A 23023-nucleotide genomic window follows, 5' to 3' on the forward strand; every position below is an offset into this window, starting at 1 on the left:
TGCTGATATTTTCTCCCGGTGTATCAAATCTCATCTAAAAAGCTTCCCGAGAAAACGGACTTTCCTCACTACTATAACATGGGCTCCAATGCAGCCAATGAGAGAACGCCCTTGGTGGCGACTACCCCGCCCATATGTACGAAATGACCAATCGGAGTCGCCGGAGGATTTTAAACTCCACGTTTCCACCGCACAGTAGTTTGTTTGTGCCGTCGCACAATACGAGTAACCGGAAAGCGGACATCGAGGGGGGTATATTTCATTTACCACCACTCAAGCCGGGCATGCATCCGTGAAACTGAAATGGCAAAAGGTACCCAAAAACGCTTTAATGTTATCTTGTTGGTGTCTGGGCTAGCTCTAACATGCTAACAACAAGGATGGATAACGACACCGGGCACTGGTGTTTTATGCTTTACAGAGAAGCAACATGAAGTAAAGACGGACAAAAAACTCGAAAACACCCCAGAACAGAAAACCGCCGCCGAGGACACAAAAGAAAACCAACCGGCTTCAAGTAAGAAGGTATATTTGACGGCTAAAGCGGAAACAAATAGTTCTTTTCGCTAGTCCACCAACCAGGTATCCTTCCGCGAACTAGCAACCACCATTGATGCAACTTCATGTCCCCTTTTAATATTTACCTAATTTACTTCCAGATATTGTGTATAAAATCTATTATAAATACATATTGGATTAGTTTAGGTATAGATTAGAGTATGGTGTAAAATTAAAAACACTGCTTTTAAGATGCACAAATCAAATCCACTTGTCACTTTAATTAATTGGATAATTAGGTACTTCATACTGCAGGTGTTCCTAATATTCTGGTTTACCTTACTGGCAGGGACTAAGTATGATGTTCCCACTAAACCCCAATTCTAAAAAAAAACAGTACTTAAATCCTGAGCAATTATACTTTAGATATATTCCTCTTTTCACATTTTGGTAATGGCAAAAAGCGAAAAATATTAAAGTAAATAAATCAAATGAAACTATGATTAGGTGTGAAGTTGTTGAATATTTGATGCCGAGAAAGTAAAAAAAAAAATCTGACATAAGTGTAACTTCTTAAGTGGTTTCAATGGTTAAATGTCAACACAACTCAACACCAAAAGTATGCACAATTAACTCTGCAGCTGCGCTTATTGAATAATTAACCCGACAGGACTGCACAAGAAAAGCACAGTCCAGTTTCCAGAGTCTGCATGGTCCCGGCAAACCCCGATTGCCTCTGAGTGACACGTCAAGCATGTTGATTCAGGACGGCAACGCATCAGACGTCAATCATGTGGAAGCTGCGTCCAATGTCAAGAAAGGCGAGTGGCAAATGACTAGAATATAATAACACTATCGTGTGTGTGTGTGTGTGCTAAGTGTGTACTTTGTTTTTTTTTTTTTTTTTTTAGACATCCCTAATGAGCTCCAATCTACTGTATGTGAAGCCAAAGTGGGCGGGGCCGAGCGGGACGACCGCGTGTCGAAAGAAGTCTCGCATCAACCTCAGCAAAAAGAGTTGACGACTCGCTTAAACGTCACCCCTGTGGGAGACCGTAAGGCGTCGCCACCCAAATCCCGCAGTCGGAACCCTCGCAAGGTCAAAGGGAAAAAGTGCGTGAGGAACCAACTCATGTCTCTCCACTGGAGAAGAAAGAAAAGACAAAGTAGTTATTGTGTGTGTGTGTTCAGGACGGAGAATAACGCTACCCAAAACAGGAAGGTGACAGACTTCTTTCCCATCAGGAGAAGTCATAGAAAAACTAAAGGAGAGCTCAAGGTTAGTGGGGCCCTCAAATCGGACACTACATTAGGTACACTCTAGCTCAGGGATCTCAAAGTCAATTTACTTGGGGGCCACTGGAGCTAGGGTCTGGGTGAGGCTGGGCCGCATCAGGTTTTCAAAAAAAAAAAAAAAACACTTTTTCAGTGCTTTGATCTCAGTCATGGATGATGAGAGAAAAAGCAAAACAGGCGGGCTCGTTCGCTTGCGTATGGGCAGGGCAAAATGGCGTCAATTGTGTGCGGTGTACACACAGTTTTAAGCTGTCATTTCTGGGTTCATGAAACCATATGGCATCCATATCAAACTAGGCGGGGGGCCTCAAACTAGCATCCTGCGGGCCGCATTTGGCCCGTGGGCCGCAAGTTTGAGACCCCTGCTCTAGCATGTTTCGGTGTGGTGGCCAGCGAGGGTACCAAGTGTTCCACCTGAATAAGCTGCAATAATTGACATGTCTCTTTGCCAACAGAATGAAGAGCACAAGCACTTAGACGACCTCATAAAGAACGGCGTCGAGGACGGAATGCAGGTAATGATTTGCAGCACCGTTCTTCTCATTGCATCTCGGCACCATTTCAAACACTTGTAACATTTGACAGGCCGTAGTAGACTTTGAGGCTGCACCAGCGGCGACCCAACCGGTGGAAATTGTTCAACCCGTCCAGTTAATCTGATGCAATTCCACCAGAAAGTACAATTTAAAAATATACAAATTTAATTTTTTAATAAGTTTAGTAATAATGGGAGGCCCAGTTGTTCTGCAGACCACCCTTCTGCGTGGGTCAGTAGATGGAACTGGGCATGAAAATGTACCTGCGAGTCTGCATTGTGGGCGGAATGGCCCACACATGGCGGAATGTTCATTCATTCATTCATTCATTTTCTACCGCTTTTCCTCACGAGGGTCACAGGGGTGCTGGAGCCTATCCCAGCTGTCTTTGGGCGAGAGGCGGGGTACACCCTGGACTGGTCGCCAGCCAATCACAGGGCACATATAGACAAACAACCATTCACACTCACATTCATACCTGTGGCCAATTAACCTAGCATGTTTTTGGAATGTGGGAGGAAACCGGAGTACCCGGAGAAAACCCACGCATGCACGGGGAGAACATGCAAACTCCACACAGAGATGGCAGCGGGTAGAATTGAACCCTGGTCAATTAGCTGTGAGGTCGGCGCGCTAACCACTCGACCACCGTGTTGCCCGCGGAATGTTCATGTTAAAGATTAAATAACTGTTAATAGTTATCCTCCCTATCCATGTGGAAGTGGTAAGTTTTTGGCTATTTAAGTTTAAAGGAAATAACTTGAAGGCTACCGTTTAGCGGCGGAAGGGTGAGACGCTCTTCTTTGGCAGCTATAAAGGCGACCTCGGTGCATGCAGGGACTTCGGGTCATTATTAGGGCTGTCAAAAGTAGCGCCTTAACGGGCAGGAACTAATTACGTGGGAAAAAAAAAAGTGAGCACAATGAAGGCCACTTCTCTGTGACATCACAAAGGAAGTTTTACCACGCCTCTTCAAACCGAGTGTTTTGAGACATCCCAAACGTTTTTCAGGGGTCGCTTCCAAATTAATAAACGTCATAATCGGAAACTTTGGCATGGTTTAACATGAGAATATAACATTCCAACTATATTTATAGGTCAGAAAGTGGAAAAAGCATCATGGGTCTCCTTTTAAAATGACATTTTTCCTCATGCTACAAGTTTATTCTCATTAAAAAGCAGCCATGTTAGAGTATGACTTTATTCCCATAATATTTTGATTTTCCAAAAATGATCAGTACCCATAATTACTGGCCCGATAAAATATATATTTTTCCCATGAAGCACAATATTAAAAAAATGCATACAATGTAAGCAATACACATTCAATATCTGTGTCAAAATTTGAGCGTTTGGACAATATCTGCATATTTTATGTGTATATGTGTGTGCATATATATATATATATATATATATATATATATATATATGTGTGTTTTCGGCAAAAAGAGTTGACTTATTTTGTTATTACTGTTTTTTTTTTTTTTTTTACAACTTGGTCCCTCGTAGACCATTAAATATATAAAAGTTGCAACTTTTTTCTGTATTTTGACTTTATTCCTGTTAAATTGTCGCAAATTGTACAATTTTTGAGTTATTTTTAGACTGTGCTATGGGCCAATAAACAAACAGCTGCACTTTGTATTCAGCATTAGCAGCTTTTCCCTGTTTTACAGAACGTTGCCATGGCGACTGTCATCACTGTCCCAACATTGGTTCTGTTGCAGCTGTGTTGTTGCGCTATTGCTGATATCTGTGAACCACAGGTGCGAGTGATCGAGGGCAAAGGTCGAGGTGTGTTCGCGTCCCGAGCCTTCACCAAGGGCGACTTTGTGGTGGAGTACCACGGCGACCTGCTGGAACTGGCCGAGGCCAAGCAGCGAGAGGCCCGCTACGCTCAGGACCCCCGAACGGGCTGCTACATGTACTACTTCCAGTACCACTCCAAAACTTACTGGTGGGTCACGACTGTCCTAAAATGGCATTTACTTCTCACAACATGGGCCAAGGATTCATTTTTTTGTATTTTTTTTTTAATTTACGGCCACCTGGCAGCGTGGACGCCACCGAGGAGACGAGCCGCCTGGGGAGACTCATCAACCACAGCAAGGCGGGCAACTGCCAGACCAAACTGCACGCCATCGACAGCGTCCCTCACCTCATCCTGGTGGCGTCCAGAGACATCCAGGCCGACGAGGAGCTGCTCTACGACTATGGAGACCGCAGCAAGGCGTCCATCTTGGCTCACCCGTGGCTCAAGCACTGAATACTTTGCATGGATACTAACCGGTACTTTTTTTTTTTTTTTTGTCACATGCGGGGGAAAATCTTATGAATTTCCTTCCAATTTACATTTTTTTAAATGACTTGTAAAAAAAAAATGGAATGTGCATTTTTTTGCAAATTTTAATCCTGTTATTGGGTTTTTTTTACAACTGCTTATGAAACTGTAGCCTCCACAATCATGAATATGGAAGGTTACATGTCTTCTAACACGGCCACGTGTGTAAATTATGAACTGTGCTGTACACTTCGGAATAAAAAGACACTATGAGCAGAAATGTGCAGTGGCTGATATTCATGGTCACAGCCACACAAATATTCACATCATTTTGTTTTCATCTGGAACAAATAAAGTTAAAAACGTGCGCCAATCACACGGCATCGCTTGGCGAACTCTTCAGTCAAAGTTAAAAATAAGCACACCGGACACTTCATTAGGTACAACTGCTGAATTGGATCCAATACAGTAAAAGGTGTGCAGGAGTCCCTAATGAAGTGTCCAGAGATCTTCTTGATGATAGACTCCTACCATGTTAGCGTTGCATATAAAACCTCGAGTACAAAAATAGAAAGTAGTTAACTCAATGAAAAACCTGCAACCAAATCCAGTTTGTATTCCAGACGTCTCGCCGTCGTCGTCTTCATTTCCGTTTAAATGAAAACCTAGGGGAGAGAAAGGGTGGTTTAGAGAAAGTGTAAAGTTGGCACCAAACGCGGATTGCATCAGCGGCATGAGTGGATGTGGTCACAAGTATATCGTTAGGACACCGATGAGTTCATCCTCATGCGGTAACACGGTGTCATGGGGCAGATTTACTGCGTTACACTTCCTCTTTACTGCTTATCCTGTTCACACACACACAGGGAAGCTGGAGCCTACCCCATAGACGACTGATCTATGACATTTTAGGGACATGCAGGACACATTGGTGGCGGCTGGGAGGGGGGAGCCTACATTATAAATGTTTATTTATATATCAATTCTATTATCTGCCAAGATGTGCAGCTTACTAGCGGCTGGAGCCGCTGCCGTGGCGACAATGTGAGGGTTGAGTCAGTGACCGTGGGAAACACACCGCAGAGTGACAGAAGAGAGTCGCCAAACACAACGCTAGTTGTTTTAACAAAGACAAATTTGCTGGGGATCTTTAAAGTCGCCGAACAATGGAATGAAAAACTTGGAAAATGAGGTTTAGATGTTAAGATTGCTGATTCGCTCATTTCACTGTCAATCAAAAAAAAGGGATTACGCCTCAGACAGATCATCCAATTACCATGCAGAGGTTGAGCATCCGGGCCACAGAGGCTGTGTTGGAAACCGCATACTAACTACTACATACTTCCATGTCCATACTATACCACACTCCATACTGCATACACAATCCATCAGACAGTATGCAAAGCGTTTACACTACAGTGTACTACATGATAACCCACAATGCATTGCGCTCCTACCCAGGCTGAAGCTGATTTCACTTTAGCTCTAAAGTCTTTAAATCACTTTATTGACTTTTTTTTTTCATCAGATGAGAAAGTGGCCGTTTAGATCCCGAGTGTGCCATTTATTTGTCCAAATACCAACCGTTACAATTTCGTTCGGACGAATCTGGCTAAATTTAAGCTAGCCAAAGTGAGCAATTCACTTTTGGTTATTTTCACAGAATAAAACACCCCCTTTACTTTTCTCATACAAAAAAAACATAGTGGGCTGCACGACGGTCGAGTGGTTAGCTCGCAGACCTCACAGCTAGGAGACCCGGGTTCGATCCCACCCTCGGCCATCTCTGTGTGGAGTTTGCATGTTCTCCCCGTGCATGCGTGGGTTTTCTCCGGGTACTCCGGTTTCCTCCCACATTCCAAAAACATGCTAGGTTAATTGGCCACTCCAAATTGTCCATAGGTATGAATGTGAGTGTGAATGGTTGTTTGTCTATATGTGCCCTGTGATTGGCTGGCCACCAGTCCAGGGTGTACCACACCTCTGGCCCGAAGACAGCTGGGATAGGCTCCAGCATCCCCGCGACCCTCGTGAGGATAAGCGGTAGAAAATGAATGATTGAAAAACCATAGTGATAAATCACTACTTTTACTTTGAAAACAAGAAGCGAACCAACCAATATATATAAAAAACGCATACTTAGCTACTACTCATACTAACTTTTTCTACTTTTTTCTTTTTACTAACGCTTCTTTTTTTCAAAGTAAAAGCAGTGATTTATCACTATGTTTTTTTGTATGAGAAAAGTAAGGCGGTGTTTTATTTTGTGAAAACAACAAAGTGCGTTGCTCACTTTGGCTAGCTTAAATTTTGCCGGATTCGTCTGAACAAAATTGTAAACGGTTGGTATTTGAACAAATAAATGGCACACTCGGGATCTAAACGGCCACTTTCTCGCCTGATTTAAAATAAAATCTCAATAAAGTGATGTATTTAAAAAGTTTAGAGCTAAAGTGAAATCAGCTTCAGCCTGGGTAGGAGCGCAATGCATTGTGGGTTATCATGTAGTACACTGTAGTGTAAACGCTTTGCATACTGTCTGATGGATTGGGTATGCAGTATGGAGTGTGGATAGTATGAGCATGGAAGTATGGAGTAATTAGTATGCGCTTTCCAACACAGCCTGAGAGCGTCCGATGGATGGGTGGGACCAAGCCTAGCATTTATCCAATGACTGTCCAGTTTCTGCAACTGAACAACCCACTCGGTTGCAGCAATCGCCACTGATGCACACACATAGCTGAGTTCTAAATGTCAATATTGTACATAGTTCATGATATTAGATTTGTAACTAAATAGATATTTGGATGTAAAACAACAGTTTTTGTGTTGTTTATGTTGGTGTAGTGAGTTTGCATGTTTTCCCCGTGCATGTGTGGGTTTTCTCCAGGGACTTCCTCCCACATTCCAAAAACATGCTAGGTTAATTGGCCACTCCAAATTGTCCATAGGTATGAATGTGAGTGTGAATGGTTGTTTGTCTATATGTGCCCTGTGATTGGCTGGCCACCAGTGGCTGGGATTGAATGAGTTATCACTCTTTCCAAGACATAACAAGTGTTTGTGTAAATATCACAGTCTTTAAGGTTCAAGTTTTCGTAAACCTTGAAGCTCTAACACAGGGGTCTCAAACACGCGGCCTGCGGGCCACACTAGTTTGAGGCCCCCGCCTTGATATGAAAGTTTAATGTTCGTGCGGTCCGCGCAAGTTTGATATGGATGCTGTATGGTATCATGTACCCAGAAAAAATTATTACGTTTGATTAATGTTCATGTTAAAGGTTAAATAACTGTTAATAGTTATCCTCCCTACCCGTGTGGAAGTGGTAAGTTTTTGGCTATTTAAGTTTAAAGGAAATAACTTGAAGACTGCCGTTTAGGTCGCTAGCTCTCTAGTTTGCGAGTTAGCATGTGTCTCAAGACCCTGCAGTTGCGTAATATGTTGTAAATAAAAAGAGTATAAATGTGACTATAGTCGTGTTTTGTCATGTCTACAGGGCTCTAATAATGCTTTGTTCATTTTAATCTGAAAAAAATAATTTGTCTACCCACCAACTATATGTGGTTTCTTAAGTTTTTATTATTTGCCGTTTTATTATTATTATTATATTTATTTATTACTGATTGATTGATTTTCTTTATTCTTGATTTGTTTATTTATTTTTCATCTTATTTTGTGTAGAAAAATAAAAATTAAGATATTTGAGAACAGTGGAATGTTTTATCAGAGCTTTTCTTGTAGAAAATCGGAACCTAAGCAAAGTTTATTCATTTTTCTGTTTTCAATAAATGCGTTTTTTTTTTTTTTTTGGAAAACCTGATGCGGCCCAGTCTCACCCAGACCCTAGCTCCAGTGGCCCCCAGGTAAATTGAGTTTGAGACCCCTGCTCTAACACAAGTTTCCATAAAATACTACGCTACTCACAGTTTACTGATGGCCGTCTTCTCCTCTTTCGAATGGTTGTTCGCCGTCGGACTGTTTTCCGGTGCTGCTGGTGCGTCCAGGTCCACTTCCACCATGGCAGCTTGGCCTGGTGGCAGAATCCCACTGCACAAACACAAAAAAACATGTTTACGAGACAAAACACATGATGGTGCAATAAAAGCTGTTTTTATGCTTCATTATCATAGCATGGGGAGGGCACTCGAGTACACATAAAGACTTTACGACCTCTTGTAGAGCTGCAGTTCCTCCTGGGCCACCATGAGCTGGGCTTTCAGCTGGTTCCTCTCCTGAAGAACCTCCTTCAGCTCCTGCATAGTGAAGCGTGGCCTGTTGGGGTCACTTAGGTCCACTACTAGTTGGTTTGGGCCCACTGTTTGCTTGATAGAGACAATCACAAAAAGAATCTTGTCATTAAACAATACTTATATCTTTAAATGATGTTTTCATTGGAGTTTCTACCATTTGTTTATAGTTTTTGTTGTGCCAAAAAAATACAGGTAGTTATGGTTTACTTAAGTTATCATAAACGTCAAAGATAATTAGCCTGTAATAAACCTAAAATACACTTTTTCTAAACTTGATATTTGTAAATATTTTTTTTTTAATCTAAATCTACGAATCTTGAAACTAAATGTAAATATAATTGTTAAAAATATGTCTTAAATATAAATACAAATGGTAAAAATAAATCTAACATCTAAATATTATATATATTGCTAAATTTAAATGTCAAATATAAATACGAAATCTTAAAAAATCTAAAAAATTCAACTAACTCAAAATGTAAATATTAACTCTAAATACAAATGCTAAAAATGATTCTTGAAAGTAAATATAAATATAAATGTTAAAAATAAACTCATCCATCCATATTATATGCCGCATATCCTCATTCGGGCCGCGGGGGTATGCTGGACCCTATCCCAGCGAGAGGCAGGGTTCACCCTGGACCGATCTGTACCTTAAATCTAAATACAAATGGTACAAATAAATCTAAAATCAAAATGTAAATATTATATATAAATGCTACATTTAAATGTTAAATATAAGTATTACATCTTAAACTATACCTTAAATCTAAATATAATTGTTAAAAATATATCTTAAATATAAATACAAATGGTAAAAATAAATCTAACATCTAAATCTAAATATCATATATAATGCTAAATTTAAATGTCAAATTTCAATACTAAATCTTAACTATAAATATAAATCAAAAAATAAAACTTAACTCAAAATCTAAATATTAACTCTAAATATAAATACTTGAAAGTAAATATAAATATAAATGTTAAAAATAAACTCATCCATCCATATTCTGTGTCGCGTATCCTCATTCGGGCCGCGGGGGTATGCTGGAGCCTATCCCAGCGAGAGGCGGGGTTCACCCTGGACCGATCTGTACCTTAAATCAAAATGTAAATATTATATATAAATGCTTCATTTAAATGTTAAATATAAGTATTACATCTTAAACTATACTTTAAATCTAAATATAATTGTTAAAAATATATCTTAGATATAAATACAAATGGCAAAAATAAATCTAACATCTGAATCTAAATATCATATATAATGCTAAATTTAAATGTTAAATTTCAATACTAAATCTTAACTATAAATATAAATCAAAAAATAAAACTTAACTCAAAATCTAAATATTAACTCTAAATACAAATACTTGAAAATAAATATAAATATAAATGTTAAAAATAAACTCATCCATCCATATTCTGTGTCGCGTATCCTCATTCGGGCCGCGGGGGTATGCTGGAGCCTATCCCAGCGAGAGGCGGGGTTCACCCTGGACCGATCTGTACCTTAAATCTAAATGTAAATATTATATTTAAATGCTCCATTTAAATGTTAATTATAAGTATTACATGTTAAACTATATCTTAAATCTAAATACAAATGTTAAAAAGAAAAATGGCATAAAAATCTAAATATTAAATACAAACTGAATCTTTGTCATTCCCACAATGCTGGTGACAGCAACTCATACAGTGGTTTGTACAGGTAAAATAAATAATAAAAAAACAAAATACATTCATTCATTCCTCACGAGGGTCGTGGGGGGTGCTGGAGCCTATCCCAGCTGTCTTCGGGCGAGAGGCGGGGTTCACCCTGGAGCGGTCTGTACCTTAAATCTAAATGCAAATATTATATTTAAAAGCTCAATTTAAATGTTAAATATAAGTATTACATGGGTCGAGTGGTTAGCACACAGACCTCACAGCTAGGAGACCAGGGTTCAATTCCACCCTCAGCCATCTCTGTGTGGAGTTTGCATGTTCTCCCCGTGCATGCGTGGGTTTTCTCCGGGTACTCCGGTTTCCTCCCACATTCCAAAAACATGCCAGGTTAATTGGCCACTCCAAATTGTCCATAGGTATGAATGTGAGTGTGAATGGTTGTTTGTCTATATGTGCCCTGTGATTGGCTGGCCACCAGTCCAGGGTGTACCCCGCCTCTCGCCCGAAGACAGCTGGGATAGGCTCCAGCACCCCCGCGACCCTCGTGAGGAAAAAGCGGTAGAAAATGAATGAATGAATGAATGAGCTCAATTTAAATGTTAAATATAAGTATTACATGGGTCGAGTGGTTAGCACACAGACCTCACAGCTAGGAGACCAGGGTTCAATTCCACCCTCGGCCATCTCTGTGTGGAGTTTGCATGTTCTCCCCGTGCATGCGTGGGTTTTCTCCGGGTACTGCGGTTTCCTCCCACATTCCAAAAACATGCTAGGTTAATTGGCCACTCCAAATTATCCATAGGTATGAATGTGAGTGTGAATGGTTGTTTGTCTATATGTGCCCTGTGATTGGCTGGCCACCAGTCCAGGGTGTACCCCGCCTCTCGCCCGAAGACAGCTGGGATAGGCTCCAGCACCCCCGCGACCCTCGTGAGGAAAAGCGGCAGAAAATGAATGAATGAATGAATCTTTGTCATTCCCACAATGCTGGTGACAGCAACTCATACAGTGGTTTTTACAGGTAAAATAAATAATAAAAAAATAAAATACATTTTCAGCGGTTTTTGGTCAGGATAAACAAATCTGTCACTTTTCGTGTCGGGTTGCCCTTTTAAAATCATATAAAACAGTCAAGTTGAGATGGGACATGACTTAAAAAAAATATATCTACTCACCCTTCCCTGGACGGTGGCTCTTTCCGTGACGATGCGGTCCAGCTCGGTCTTCAGGTTGTCCCTCTCCATTTTCAGCTCCTCTAAGGACAAGTTGTACTTGTTGACCAGGGTCTCGAACATCTCTAAAACGCGGACTATCCTAAACTGGAGGTCGGACACTTCTTCTCCGGTGCGGCTGATCCTCAACAAGTCCCGTCCTATGACGTAGGAGATGTCGTACACGTCCTCAACTGTCAGCTCGAAGGCGTCCTTCTCGAACGCCAAGGCGGGCGACGACTCCTCGGCGAAGTCCATGTTAGCGGCCCACCCACCGCTCACAAAAACTCAACAGGAGTGTGTGGGAACTCCGTTTGCTAGCTTCGTTGTTCGATTCCAGTGGTGTTTATGGTGGGAGCGGGTGACTTCCAGACGAGCGGAACATCCCCCATCACTCTTCCGCCAATGGCGTCCTTTGCCCGGTAGCAGAGGAGGGCTAAGTATCCTAGCTACAGGTGAGCACAAAGAGTATACACGCCGAGTCAAGACCGCTCGCTCCCACTCAAACTCCTTTCCCCCCTCAAGCCCATTATAAGTACTTTTACTTTAACAATAATACTATAGTAACTTCCGCGTAACCATGCCCCCCCCCAAAAGAGTTACCGTAGGTAATCGACCAACGACGCTTTGATGCGTAAAAAGTGCTTTGAGGTGTGGTCTGCTGAACAGTTAGCCAATAGCATGCTGGGTCATTCGGTCGAAGTAGCTCCGCCCCCTCCTTTCTGACCGGACGGATCACCATGGCAACCTGCTATCACAAGCATGCCAGAGTGATTCCGAATCAGTGAACACACAAAAACACTTTAGTCTTTCTGTGGGCTGAGACCAAATTGTTGATTTTTGTTTTTTTGTGTGTGATAAAATATCCCTAATATATATATATATATATATATATATGAAGTATAATTTGTGAAAATAATAAACGGTTACATTATGTGATTTGATTGTTTTCCCCAAAGAGCTCATATAGGGTGAGAAGCTGTGTCACAAGATTAATTCAGATCTGATCCAGATTTGGTAGGAATTTGAATCCAATCTACTTTTCCCATTGCAAATATGATATGACAAAACCATACAAATGGAAAATAAGGCTTTATTACGACATTAAACAAATATTTCACAGGTGATTGTGTCGCCTGCTTGCACATGTTTTGGTATTTGGCTTCATTTCGTTGTTCATTTAAGAGCCAAGAGCTCAAAATGCAAAACAAGTGCATACTTATACAAAGCTCCCTTACTGTTCATGAAGCGCGTCTATAGCAACAGATAAGATGACATAATGGTGACATAATCATAACATACGATGTCACCATGACATAAACACCTAAATATAAATACAGATTTGCTTAAAATATCAATTAAACATTCATTTGTAAAAAACATTTGAAGAGAATGATTTAACTTGAAGGTCATACTAAAGAAACAAGGCGCCGGATGGGCAACAATGTGGGATCGTCTGCGATTAAACCGGCGGCAACCATGGGCATGATGGCAGTGAAGATCCTGTTGGTGGGACATGATCAACTTGCTAAGGTGACGTTGGAATATATCGAATAAAAACACGTGACACTCACAGGCGTCGAATTCCCGATTCGGGCTGATCAGAGGAGGCGCCGCATGGTGGAGGAGGCGACGGTGAAGATGAGGAAGCACCAACAACATGCCCATCCTCCTCAAACTCCTCGCTTGAAGAGAGCACAACAAAACTCCCGTTGAGTTGTTATAAAACACTAATCCATCACTTCATTTTGTTAAAAAAAAAAGGCTTCGCTAAACCAGGGGTCTCAAACTCAATTTACTTGGGGGACACTGGAGCTAGGGTCTGGGTGAGACTGGGCCAGGTTTTCAAAAAAAAAAAAAAAAAAAAATTTATTAAAAACAAAAAAAATAAAAAAACTTCGCTTTGGTTCCAATTTTCTACAATAAAAGCTCTGATAAAACATTCCACTGTTCTCAAATATCTTACTTTTTATTTTTCTACACAAAATAAGATGAAAAATAAATAAACAAATCAAGAATAAAGAAAATCAATCAGTAATAAATAAATATAATAATAATAATAATAAAACGGCAAATAATAAAAAGTTAAGAAACCACATATAGTTGGTGGGTAGACAAATTATTTTTTTCAGATTAAAATGAACAAAGCATTATTAGAGCCCTGTAGACATGACAAAACACGACTATAGTCACATTTATACTCTTTTTACTTACAACATATTGCGCAACTGCAGGGTCTTGAGACACATGCTAACTCGCAAACTAGAGAGCTAGCGACCTAAACGGTAGCTTTCAAGTTATTTCCTTTAAACTTAAATAGCCAAAAACCTACCACTTCCACACGGATAGGGAGGATAACTATTAACAGTTATTTAACCTTTAACATGAACATTAATCAAACGTAATAATTTTTTCTGGGTACATGATACCATACAGCATCCATATCAAACTAACATTACACTTTCATATCAAGGTGGGGGCCTCAAACTAGTTTCCTGCGGGCCACATTTGGCCCGCGGGCCGCGTGTTTGAGACTCCTGTCTTAACCTAAACTCTGGAGCACCGACAACTATCTACCAATCGGCTACAAACGTGGGAGTTGTAAGTTTGTTGATCATTTTGTTTAGCGACCTAGCATGATGTTGCTATTAAAATGTCATATGCTAGTGTTGCTAACATTTGTGTCCTCCTGTCCCATTCCTTAATGCTACCTTGTTGATGTGATGTATGGCATCTATTACATTGGATAAGTACAGTTACTGTGCTTATGGAAAAAATATATAATAGTGCTTCTTGGAGACACACACTCAGCAACACAGCTCAAACCTCCGACGTCACTTTCTGTCCTCCATACATCTGTCCACCCGCCACTAAGGTCCCCTAGGAACACTTTTACTGTGACACACGCAAGCAGGAATTTTACTTATGTCTTACAGGACTCGGTTACTCATATTATATTTACTGTATCAGTAATACGAGTTGGCTGCACGGCAGTCTAGTGGTTAGCGCCAGATCTCTCAGCTAGGAGACCCGAGTTCAATTCCACCCTCGGCCATCTCTGTGTGGAGTTTGCATGTTCTCCCCGTGGGTTTTCTTCGGGTACTCCGGTTTCCTCCCACATTCCAAAAACATGCTAGGTTAATTGGCCACTCCAAATTGTCCATAGGTATGAATGTGAGTGTGAATGGTTGTTTGTCTATATGTGCCCTGTGATTGGCTGGCTACCAGTCCAGGGTGTACCCCACCTCTTAAGCGTCTTAAGAGGATAAGCGGTAGAAAATGAATGAATGAATAAAATGTAACTTGAAACCTGACGTGTATGGCATTTTAATGGCAAAAGTTAAGCAGGAACAGAAAGGATTGTGGCCCTCTCACCCCGGACACAGACTCTTCGAGACGCTCCCCTCTGGCAGGAGGCTGCGGTCCATCAGGACCAAAACCTCACGCCACAAGAACAGTTTCTTCCCGTCTGCTGTCAGTCTCATCAACAAGGCCCGGAACCCCACCTGACACTCTTCACACCCCACCTCTGCCTCATCCTGCCACTTTGACACTTTCACTATATGCGTTACATTAACGCCCAGTTTGGACTTTTAGGAAAAACAATCAGACTGCACTTCCGGAATAACAAACAAAAAACAGACTGTGTACATATATTTATACTGTTATTCTGTATATTTTGTATTTTTCATATTTTGTATTTTTCATTCTTTTTTAATAGATGTGTCTGCACCTACTATATCAAAACAAATTCCTAGTATGTGTTTGATCATACCTGGCGATAAACCTTTTCTGTTTCTGTTTCTTTCTGTTTCTGTTTCTTTCTGTTTCTGTTTTGTCATGTCTACAGGGCTCTAATAATGCTTTGTTAATTTTAATCTGAAAAAAAAATAATTTGTCTACCCACCAACTATATGTGGTTTCTTAAGTTTTTATTATTTGCCGTTTTATTATTATTATTATATTTATTTATTACTGATTGATTGATTTTCTTTATTCTTGATTTGTTTATTTATTTTCCATCTTATTTTGTGTAGAAAAATAAAAAGTAAGATATTTGAGAACAGTGGAATGCTTTATCAGAGCTTTTCTTGTAGAAAATCGGAACCAAAGCAAAGTTTTAAAAACATTTTTTTTTTTTTTTTTTTTTGAAAACCTGATGCGGCCCAGTCTCACCCAGACCCTAGCTCCAGTGGCCCCCAAGTAAATTGAGTTTGAGACCCCTGTGGTAGACTGTTTTTTAGGCCATAACTCCAACAATATTCCATTTATTAATATTGATCCCCGCTTGGCAGAAATTCACTTATTGCAGTCATGTATGGAACCAATTAAGCACAGTAAACGAGGGACGACTGTAGTTGAAAAAGACTTGGTACCTTTTATAATAGGCCAGTTCTTCCTGCAGGAGGAACACTTGAGACTTGAGTTCATTTCTCTCGTACAGGACATCACGGAGCTCCTGCAGGGTGAAGCAAGGAGCTCGGTCCGACTCCTGCTCCAGGCTGCCGGTCTCCCCCTCGGCCTCCGCCTGCCCACAATACACACACTCAAAATCTTCCTTTTGTCATGTCATAATAAGCAGCTCAAATGAGAGTCACCAGCGTTGCATTTCTGCCGGTAATTGGTTGACTAACATGTTTTGACACAGCCATGAAGTCATCTTTTATTGTCATGTTATTGCTGCTGTTCATTCAGCCTGAGAGAATTGCAGGAAATGAGCCCGTCGTGCAATAAATCTGCTAAAGTTGTCAGTTTGGGAAAATTGGGTGGGGAAAATGTATAATATGGAAATTAAAAATAAAATTATTTCAGAGGAAAGTTGTAATATTTGGAAAAAAACAAAAAAAACCAAGCAGAAATGGGAAATTCCGCAGTATTTTTTAAAAATAAAATATAATAATAATGTAAAAATAGAGAGAAGAGAAAAAAGCTCTAACAAGAAAAAAGTCAATGGAATTTTAATGGAATGAACCCATGACATAATGAGGACAAATAATGTCATTTTAGTAGTATAGATTTGAATTACTCAAGAAAAAATACATTGGCCGGAATATGACAAACAAACAAAGTCAAACAAAGTCATTTTTTGGGGAAAAAAATGCGTTGGGGAGACTTAGAATATTATGGGAAAAAGTCAAAACATTACAGGGATGAAATCATAATATTACAAAAATAAAATGTACAAAGATTATTTCAGAATAAAGTTGAAATATTTGGAAAATGTAAAAAACAAACAAAAAACAAGCAGAAATGGGAAATTCCGCAGTATTTAAAACATATATATATAATAATAATGTAAAAATGTTAAGAGAAAAAAGCTCTAACAAGAAAAAAGTCATAATTTTATGAGATTGAAATCATGACATAATGAGGACAGATAATGTCATTTTAGTCATATAGATTTGAATTATTCAAGAAAAAATACATTGGCTGGAATATGACAAATAAACAAAGTTGTCATTTTTTGGATAATTGCATTGGGGAGAGTTAGAATATTATGGGATAATGTCAAAATATTACAGGGATGAAATCATAATATTACAAAAATAAAATGTACATAGATTATTTCAGAATAAAGTTGAAATATTTGGAAAATGTAAAAAACAAACAAGCAGAAATGGGAAATTCCGCAGTATTTTTAAAAATAGAATATAATAATAATGTAAAAAAAATTAAGAGAAAAAAGCTCTAACAAGAAAAAAGTAAAAATTTTATGAGAATGAACTCATAACATAATGAGGACAAATAGTCATTTTAGTATTATAGATTTGAATTATTTAAGAAAAAATACATTGGCTGGAATATGACAAATAAACAAAGTTGTCATTTTTTTTTGGAAAATTGCATTGGGGAGAGTTAGAATATTATGGGATAATGTCAAAATATTACGGGGATGAAATCATAATATTACAAAAATAAAATGTACAAAGATTATTTCAGAATAAAGTCGAAATATTTGGAAAATGTAAAAAACAAACAAAAAAAACAAGCAGAAATGGGAAATTCCGCAGTATTTTTAAAAATAAAATATAATAATAATGTAAAAATATTAAGAGAAAAAAGCTCTAACAAGAAAAAAGTCAAAATTTTATGAGAATGAACTCATGACATAATGAGGACAAATAATGTCATTTTAGTAGTATAGATTTGAATTATTCAAGAAAAAATACATTGGCCGGAATATGACAAACAAACAAAGTCAAACAAAGTCATTTTTTGGAAAATTGCGTTGGGGAGACTTAGAATATTATGGGGAAAAAGTCAAAATATTACGGGGATGAAATCATAATATTACAAAAATAAAATGTACAAATATTATATCAGAATAAAGTTTAAATATTTGGAAATGTAAAAAAAAACAAGAGAATAAACTCATAACATTATGAAGCCATTTTAGTTACACAGAGTGTAAATATTTCTAAAATTCATCATATTATGAAAAACAAAAAATAAATTGTAATTTTTGGAAAATGAGGTCGTTATAAAATGTTATAATATCATGACAATAATGTGTAAATATTATGGAAATAAAATCACAGTATTAGAAAAAATTTTTTTTTTACAAATTTACAAAGATTATTTAAGAAGAATGTCGAAATTTTGGGCAAAGTTGCATCCTTTCACTTTTCCTTTCCTGTGGCCCTCGCTGTAAAAAGTGTGGTGTACCTAATGTAGTGTCTTTTCTGCAGTGTTTTACCAGCAGCAGCGCCGACACGTCGTCCTCTCGGTCACTCGTGCCGCCATTTCTTTCTGCCCCGGGTGAGCTCATGATGGAGGAGGAACTGTGGTGAATTTCCAAGCAGCCAGCATCTCCTCCACACTCCGCCCACACCGAACTCGGCTTCACCGCATCGTCGGACGGCGCCACGTTGGCCGACTAAACAGGTGTCACAAAAGCAACATCATCACGTGATCGGGTTTGCTCACGATCCACCATCTTGTCTGACTCTCACCCGTGGCGATGGAGACCAGGTCGAGGCGCACGTGGAGGAAAAGCAGCTCTTCTCCATCTTCACTACTTCTCTCTCCAGCTCCCACTCTCGCAGCTCCGTCCTCAGATGCCTCGCCTCCACCTGCAGTGCGAGCAGCTCCTGCTGACGGGCCTGCGCCGCCGCTTCCAGCTGGGCCCGCTGCTGCATGACCGCCTTGCTCTGCGCCTCCATCACACCCAACCTGTGACGCAGATCCTGGTTGATCCTGATCAGGCGATGCTGCTGCGTCTGGAGCTGGAGAAGGGACAAAGATATGTTATGGTGTCTCGCAAGCTTTTTCATGAGAGTACCTCTTCTCAGGGGGCAGTACCATAAAGCAGGGATGTCCAAACTGTGGCCCGGGCGCCAGTTGTGACTGTTTATTGGCCCGTGGCACATTTGAAAAATATAGTTGAACAAGAAAACTCAAAATAAATAAATAAATAAAAATACAAATAGTTGGAATCTAATGAGAAAAAGTCAGAATTTTACGAGAATAATGTTGTAAAATTATGAGGAAAAATACCATTCTTTTAGTACCATAAAGTTGAAATACCAAAGAAAAAAAAAACATTATTTAATGTCAAAATATTACGAAAAAATACAAAAAAGTTGTAATTTTCAGAAAACTTGGTTGGGAAAAAAATTATAAAATTATTGGAATAAGATAAATATATAAAGACATTACGAGAAATAAAATTGAAAAAAACAATAGAATAGTAAAAATGAGAAAAACAACAGAAATTTAAAAAACTGCTGTAATTTTACAAAAACAAAGTCAAAATATAAATTTTTATTCTAACAAGAAAAAGAATGCAATTTTCAGAGAATAAACGTGTACAGTATATTACGAGGAAAATAATGTCAGTTTAGTAGCGTAGAGTAGAAATATTATAGACAAAATGCTATTTTTTTTAAAAGTCATAATAGTAGGAAAAACAAAACAAAATAAATTTAGTTGGGAAAAAGTTAGAATATTATGGGAATAAAGTCAAAATATTGTGAGAATATAGTCATAATATTACAAAAAGCATTACGAAAATATTACAGAATATAACAGAAATTTCCACGAAAAAAGTCACTACGTGGCCCTCGCTGGAAAAAGTTTGGAAAATGAAAACGAGTCAACATGCCGCCATTATTGTCTAAATAGCTAGCAAAATGGTCATGGTCTCGCCGCATGACTGCTGCCGACACTGGGGGAGATGCGGTTCATTGAGGGGACAGACAAAGTCGTAGTAATGCGCTACAAAAAAAGCGACGGACGCTCACCGCCTCGATGTCGTCATTTTTCAGGATCAGCTCGTGGTCTTTAGCCCGGATTTCATCCCGCTGTTTGTCCACCAAGTCTTTCAGGTTCTTCGTCACTTGCCTTTCCTCCTCCGACGTACCTGTGGGGACCAAAATATTGTGTTGTTGATCCAAGACATTCTATTAAGACTATCAAGGAGAGTGTCCAAACATTTCTGGACCCAAGTCCAAAACAATATGGAGGACATTTGCTGAGTGAGGCTTTATGTTGTACGTGACACGTTTACAAGCAGTGTGTGTGCGCTGTAAATATAGCCGAGTGTGTCACCCAGGAGCTACATTCTGCTGTTCAAAAATAGCCCCCTCTGCTAGCTCATAGCTTGTGTTTTGGTTGTCAACGCGCGTCTGGAGCTGGAGAAGGGACAAAGATATGTTATGGTGTCTTTTCATTACAGTACCTCTTCTCAGGGGACAGTACCATAAAGCAGGGATGTCCAAACTGTGGCCCAGGCGCCAGTTGTGGCTGGTAGCTGTTTTTTTATTGGCCCGTGGAACATTTGAAAAATTTAGTTGAACAAGAAAGCTCAAAATAAATGAATAAATAAAAATAAAAATAGTTGGAATCTAATGAGAAAAAGTCAGAATTTTACAAGAATAATGTCGTAAAATTATGAGGAAAAATACCATCCTTTTAGTACCATAAAGTTGAAATTCCAAAGAAAAAACAATTATTTAATGTCAAAATCTTATGAAAAAATACAAAAAAGTTGTAATTTTCACAAAACTTGGTTGGGAAAAAATTTATAAAATTATTGGAATAAGGTAAATATATAAAGACATTATGAGAAATAAAATTGAAAAAAACAATAAAATAGTAAAAATGAGAAAAACAACAGAAATTTAAAAAACTGCTGTAATTTTACAAAAATAAAGTCAAAATATTAATTTGTATTCTAACGAGAAAAATAATGCAATTTTCCAAGAATAAACGTGTACAGTATATTACGAGGAAAATAATGTCAGTTTAGTTTGCCGCATGAGTGCTGTGTTTTGGTTGTCAACGTGCAAACATAAGCTAACATAAGCTAATCAGTAGGAGCTGTATGTTGTGTCATGTAAAACATTTCATCAACGGTGATATTTATGCCCACCCTCGTGCCTCTCCACGTCTTCTTCAGCCACCGGAGCTTCACCGAACGAGAGGCTCACCACAAGCTTCTTGTTCTCCGCCTGAAGCCGAGTGACCTGCGAGAGAAGCTCCTGCACCTCTGCCCGCCACACATCCTCCACCTGCTCCAACTCCTAAACATCGCAAACACCACAAAACACAAAACCAACAATGTATGGCTACAAATGCCACAATGTTGCATGTCAGCCTCCTATTTCAATATATGGTGTGTAGAATAGCATAGGATATTTCTGCTCTCACTTGTTGCTATAGCCTTTTATAGCGTCTAATGCTCTTTTGCTCACAGCTCCAGGCCTTCTGTGTGTACTTACAACACTAATGCATGTCACCTATGGACACGTTAGAGTCGTTTGTTTACAGCCAAAATACTGCAAACATGAACTACATATGACAAATAAAACAAAGTGACATTTAGAGACAATAGAAAGCCATGAGCATGAGTAAATGTTGGCCGAAGTGACCTCCACTACCATAGGTGGCGCTGTAATATTCATAGTCTGTTTCTGGTTGCTAATTTGTCATAAAATAGCTAGCTGGCGGCAAAGTGCTAGCAGGGCGAACAGTGATATTTAACAGTTAAATTATTAAGTTACATTATTAAGTTTACGGTTTTACGTTTCTTAAAAGTTAAAGTGTGTCGGATGAAGGCAATATACTAAATTTGTCACTTTTCAAACGATTTATCGAAGTCTTGTGTACATCTTGAGCATGCGCAGATAGTGTTAGCTAGGTAGATATGCGACATAAGTTTAAAAAAACAAATTAACTCAAAACAATTTTAATTAATTTTTAAACAATGATACAATACATCCACTGTCTTCCTTTAAAGCACTATTAAATCGAAAACGGGGCCGTGGGCGGCTACCGTCACCCACCTGGTGGTGCTTCCTTTCGTGAGCGTGCCTGTCGCTGCGCTCCTGCCGCAGACGGAGCAACTCCCTCTGCAGCTCGTCGTCGGCCTGCTGCCCGGCGGCCCCGTGGCTCACCAGCTTCTCCAGCAGCTCCAGAACACGCACCACCTTCGGCACCACACCGACCAGAGACTCGCAGCCGAACCTGTCGATGGTCCGCTCGAACTCCTGAGCTAGCACTGCCGCGATGTCATACACGTCCAACACCGTCAGCTCTTTCGCTGGCCTATCCAACGCCGACATTACCTTAATGTTGTGTGTCCGCGCTACGATTACACCTGTGGTTTTCACCTGCGTCTTCCTCTCGGATATTTTCACTCACATTTTAAAGAAAAGGCGAACTATAAGACGCCATGAAGTACTTGAGAACTTTTTTTGTTGACAGGAGAACTACTTCTTGTTGACAGGTTCAACTTTAGGTGCTGCGTTCAGGACTCTCGTCAAAGCTCGTAATTATATATATTGAAACCGCAGCTGTAATTTTACACGTTTCCAAAGTTGCCTTGTGATAATCAAATAACAGCACCTTTACTCTAATAAAGCAACAGTTACTTATATTATGCATGCCAACGAAGCAAATGTTTCATACTTTTATGTTACGTTTAAAGAGAAGTGACTTTCTGTCCAACAGTTCTTGAAGGTAGCAGCCCCCACCGTGCTGGCTGAAGAGACTACTGCGCATGTCCGAATATTGTCACATTCGCAGTACATTTATATCTATCTATCTTATATATTTATATCTGACTGCTGTACCCCGCTCCGCTTTTACTCATGTTTTAACTGTGTATTAACGAATGAATGTTGTATTTTGGTGTGTCTTCTACTCTGTTTACTTGCTTTATTCAACTCCATTCTTCTGTAAAGTGTCTTTGAGTATTTTGAAAAGCGCTATACAAATAAAATGTATTATTATTATTACATTTGTAGCCCAAAAAATGTTTCAATACTTCCACA

General features: G+C 39.3%; 3 protein-coding genes across 3 annotated transcripts; 1 reads left to right on the forward strand and 2 right to left on the reverse strand.

Moving 5' to 3' along the window:
- The first annotated feature begins 165 nt into the window (after positions 1-165).
- kmt5ab (lysine methyltransferase 5Ab) lies at positions 166-4912 on the forward strand. The gene is made up of 8 exons (XM_058070120.1): positions 166-313; positions 422-525; positions 1169-1319; positions 1410-1611; positions 1690-1777; positions 2250-2309; positions 4097-4287; positions 4386-4912. Exons 1-8 carry the CDS (start codon positions 304-306, stop codon positions 4594-4596), a joined length of 1017 nt encoding a protein of 338 aa, XP_057926103.1. The 5' UTR covers positions 166-303; the 3' UTR covers positions 4597-4912.
- rilpl2 (Rab interacting lysosomal protein-like 2) lies at positions 3806-12344 on the reverse strand. The gene is made up of 4 exons (XM_058070122.1): positions 11712-12344; positions 8783-8934; positions 8537-8659; positions 3806-5276 (listed from the first exon to the last, which is right to left on the reverse strand). The coding sequence occupies exons 1-4, from the start codon at positions 12003-12005 to the stop codon at positions 5255-5257; spliced, it is 591 nt and encodes a 196-aa protein (XP_057926105.1). The 5' UTR covers positions 12006-12344; the 3' UTR covers positions 3806-5254.
- Positions 12345-12826: 482 nt separating this feature from the next.
- LOC131127835 (RILP-like protein 1) lies at positions 12827-22593 on the reverse strand. The gene is made up of 8 exons (XM_058070116.1): positions 22034-22593; positions 21121-21271; positions 19991-20109; positions 18701-18973; positions 18445-18624; positions 16124-16275; positions 13322-13432; positions 12827-13250 (listed from the first exon to the last, which is right to left on the reverse strand). Exons 1-8 carry the CDS (start codon positions 22310-22312, stop codon positions 13157-13159), a joined length of 1359 nt encoding a protein of 452 aa, XP_057926099.1. The 5' UTR covers positions 22313-22593; the 3' UTR covers positions 12827-13156.
- Positions 22594-23023: the final 430 nt, after the last annotated feature.

This window comes from Doryrhamphus excisus, chromosome 4 (genome assembly GCF_030265055.1).
Source record: "Doryrhamphus excisus isolate RoL2022-K1 chromosome 4, RoL_Dexc_1.0, whole genome shotgun sequence".
Lineage (NCBI taxonomy): Eukaryota > Metazoa > Chordata > Actinopteri > Syngnathiformes > Syngnathidae > Doryrhamphus > Doryrhamphus excisus.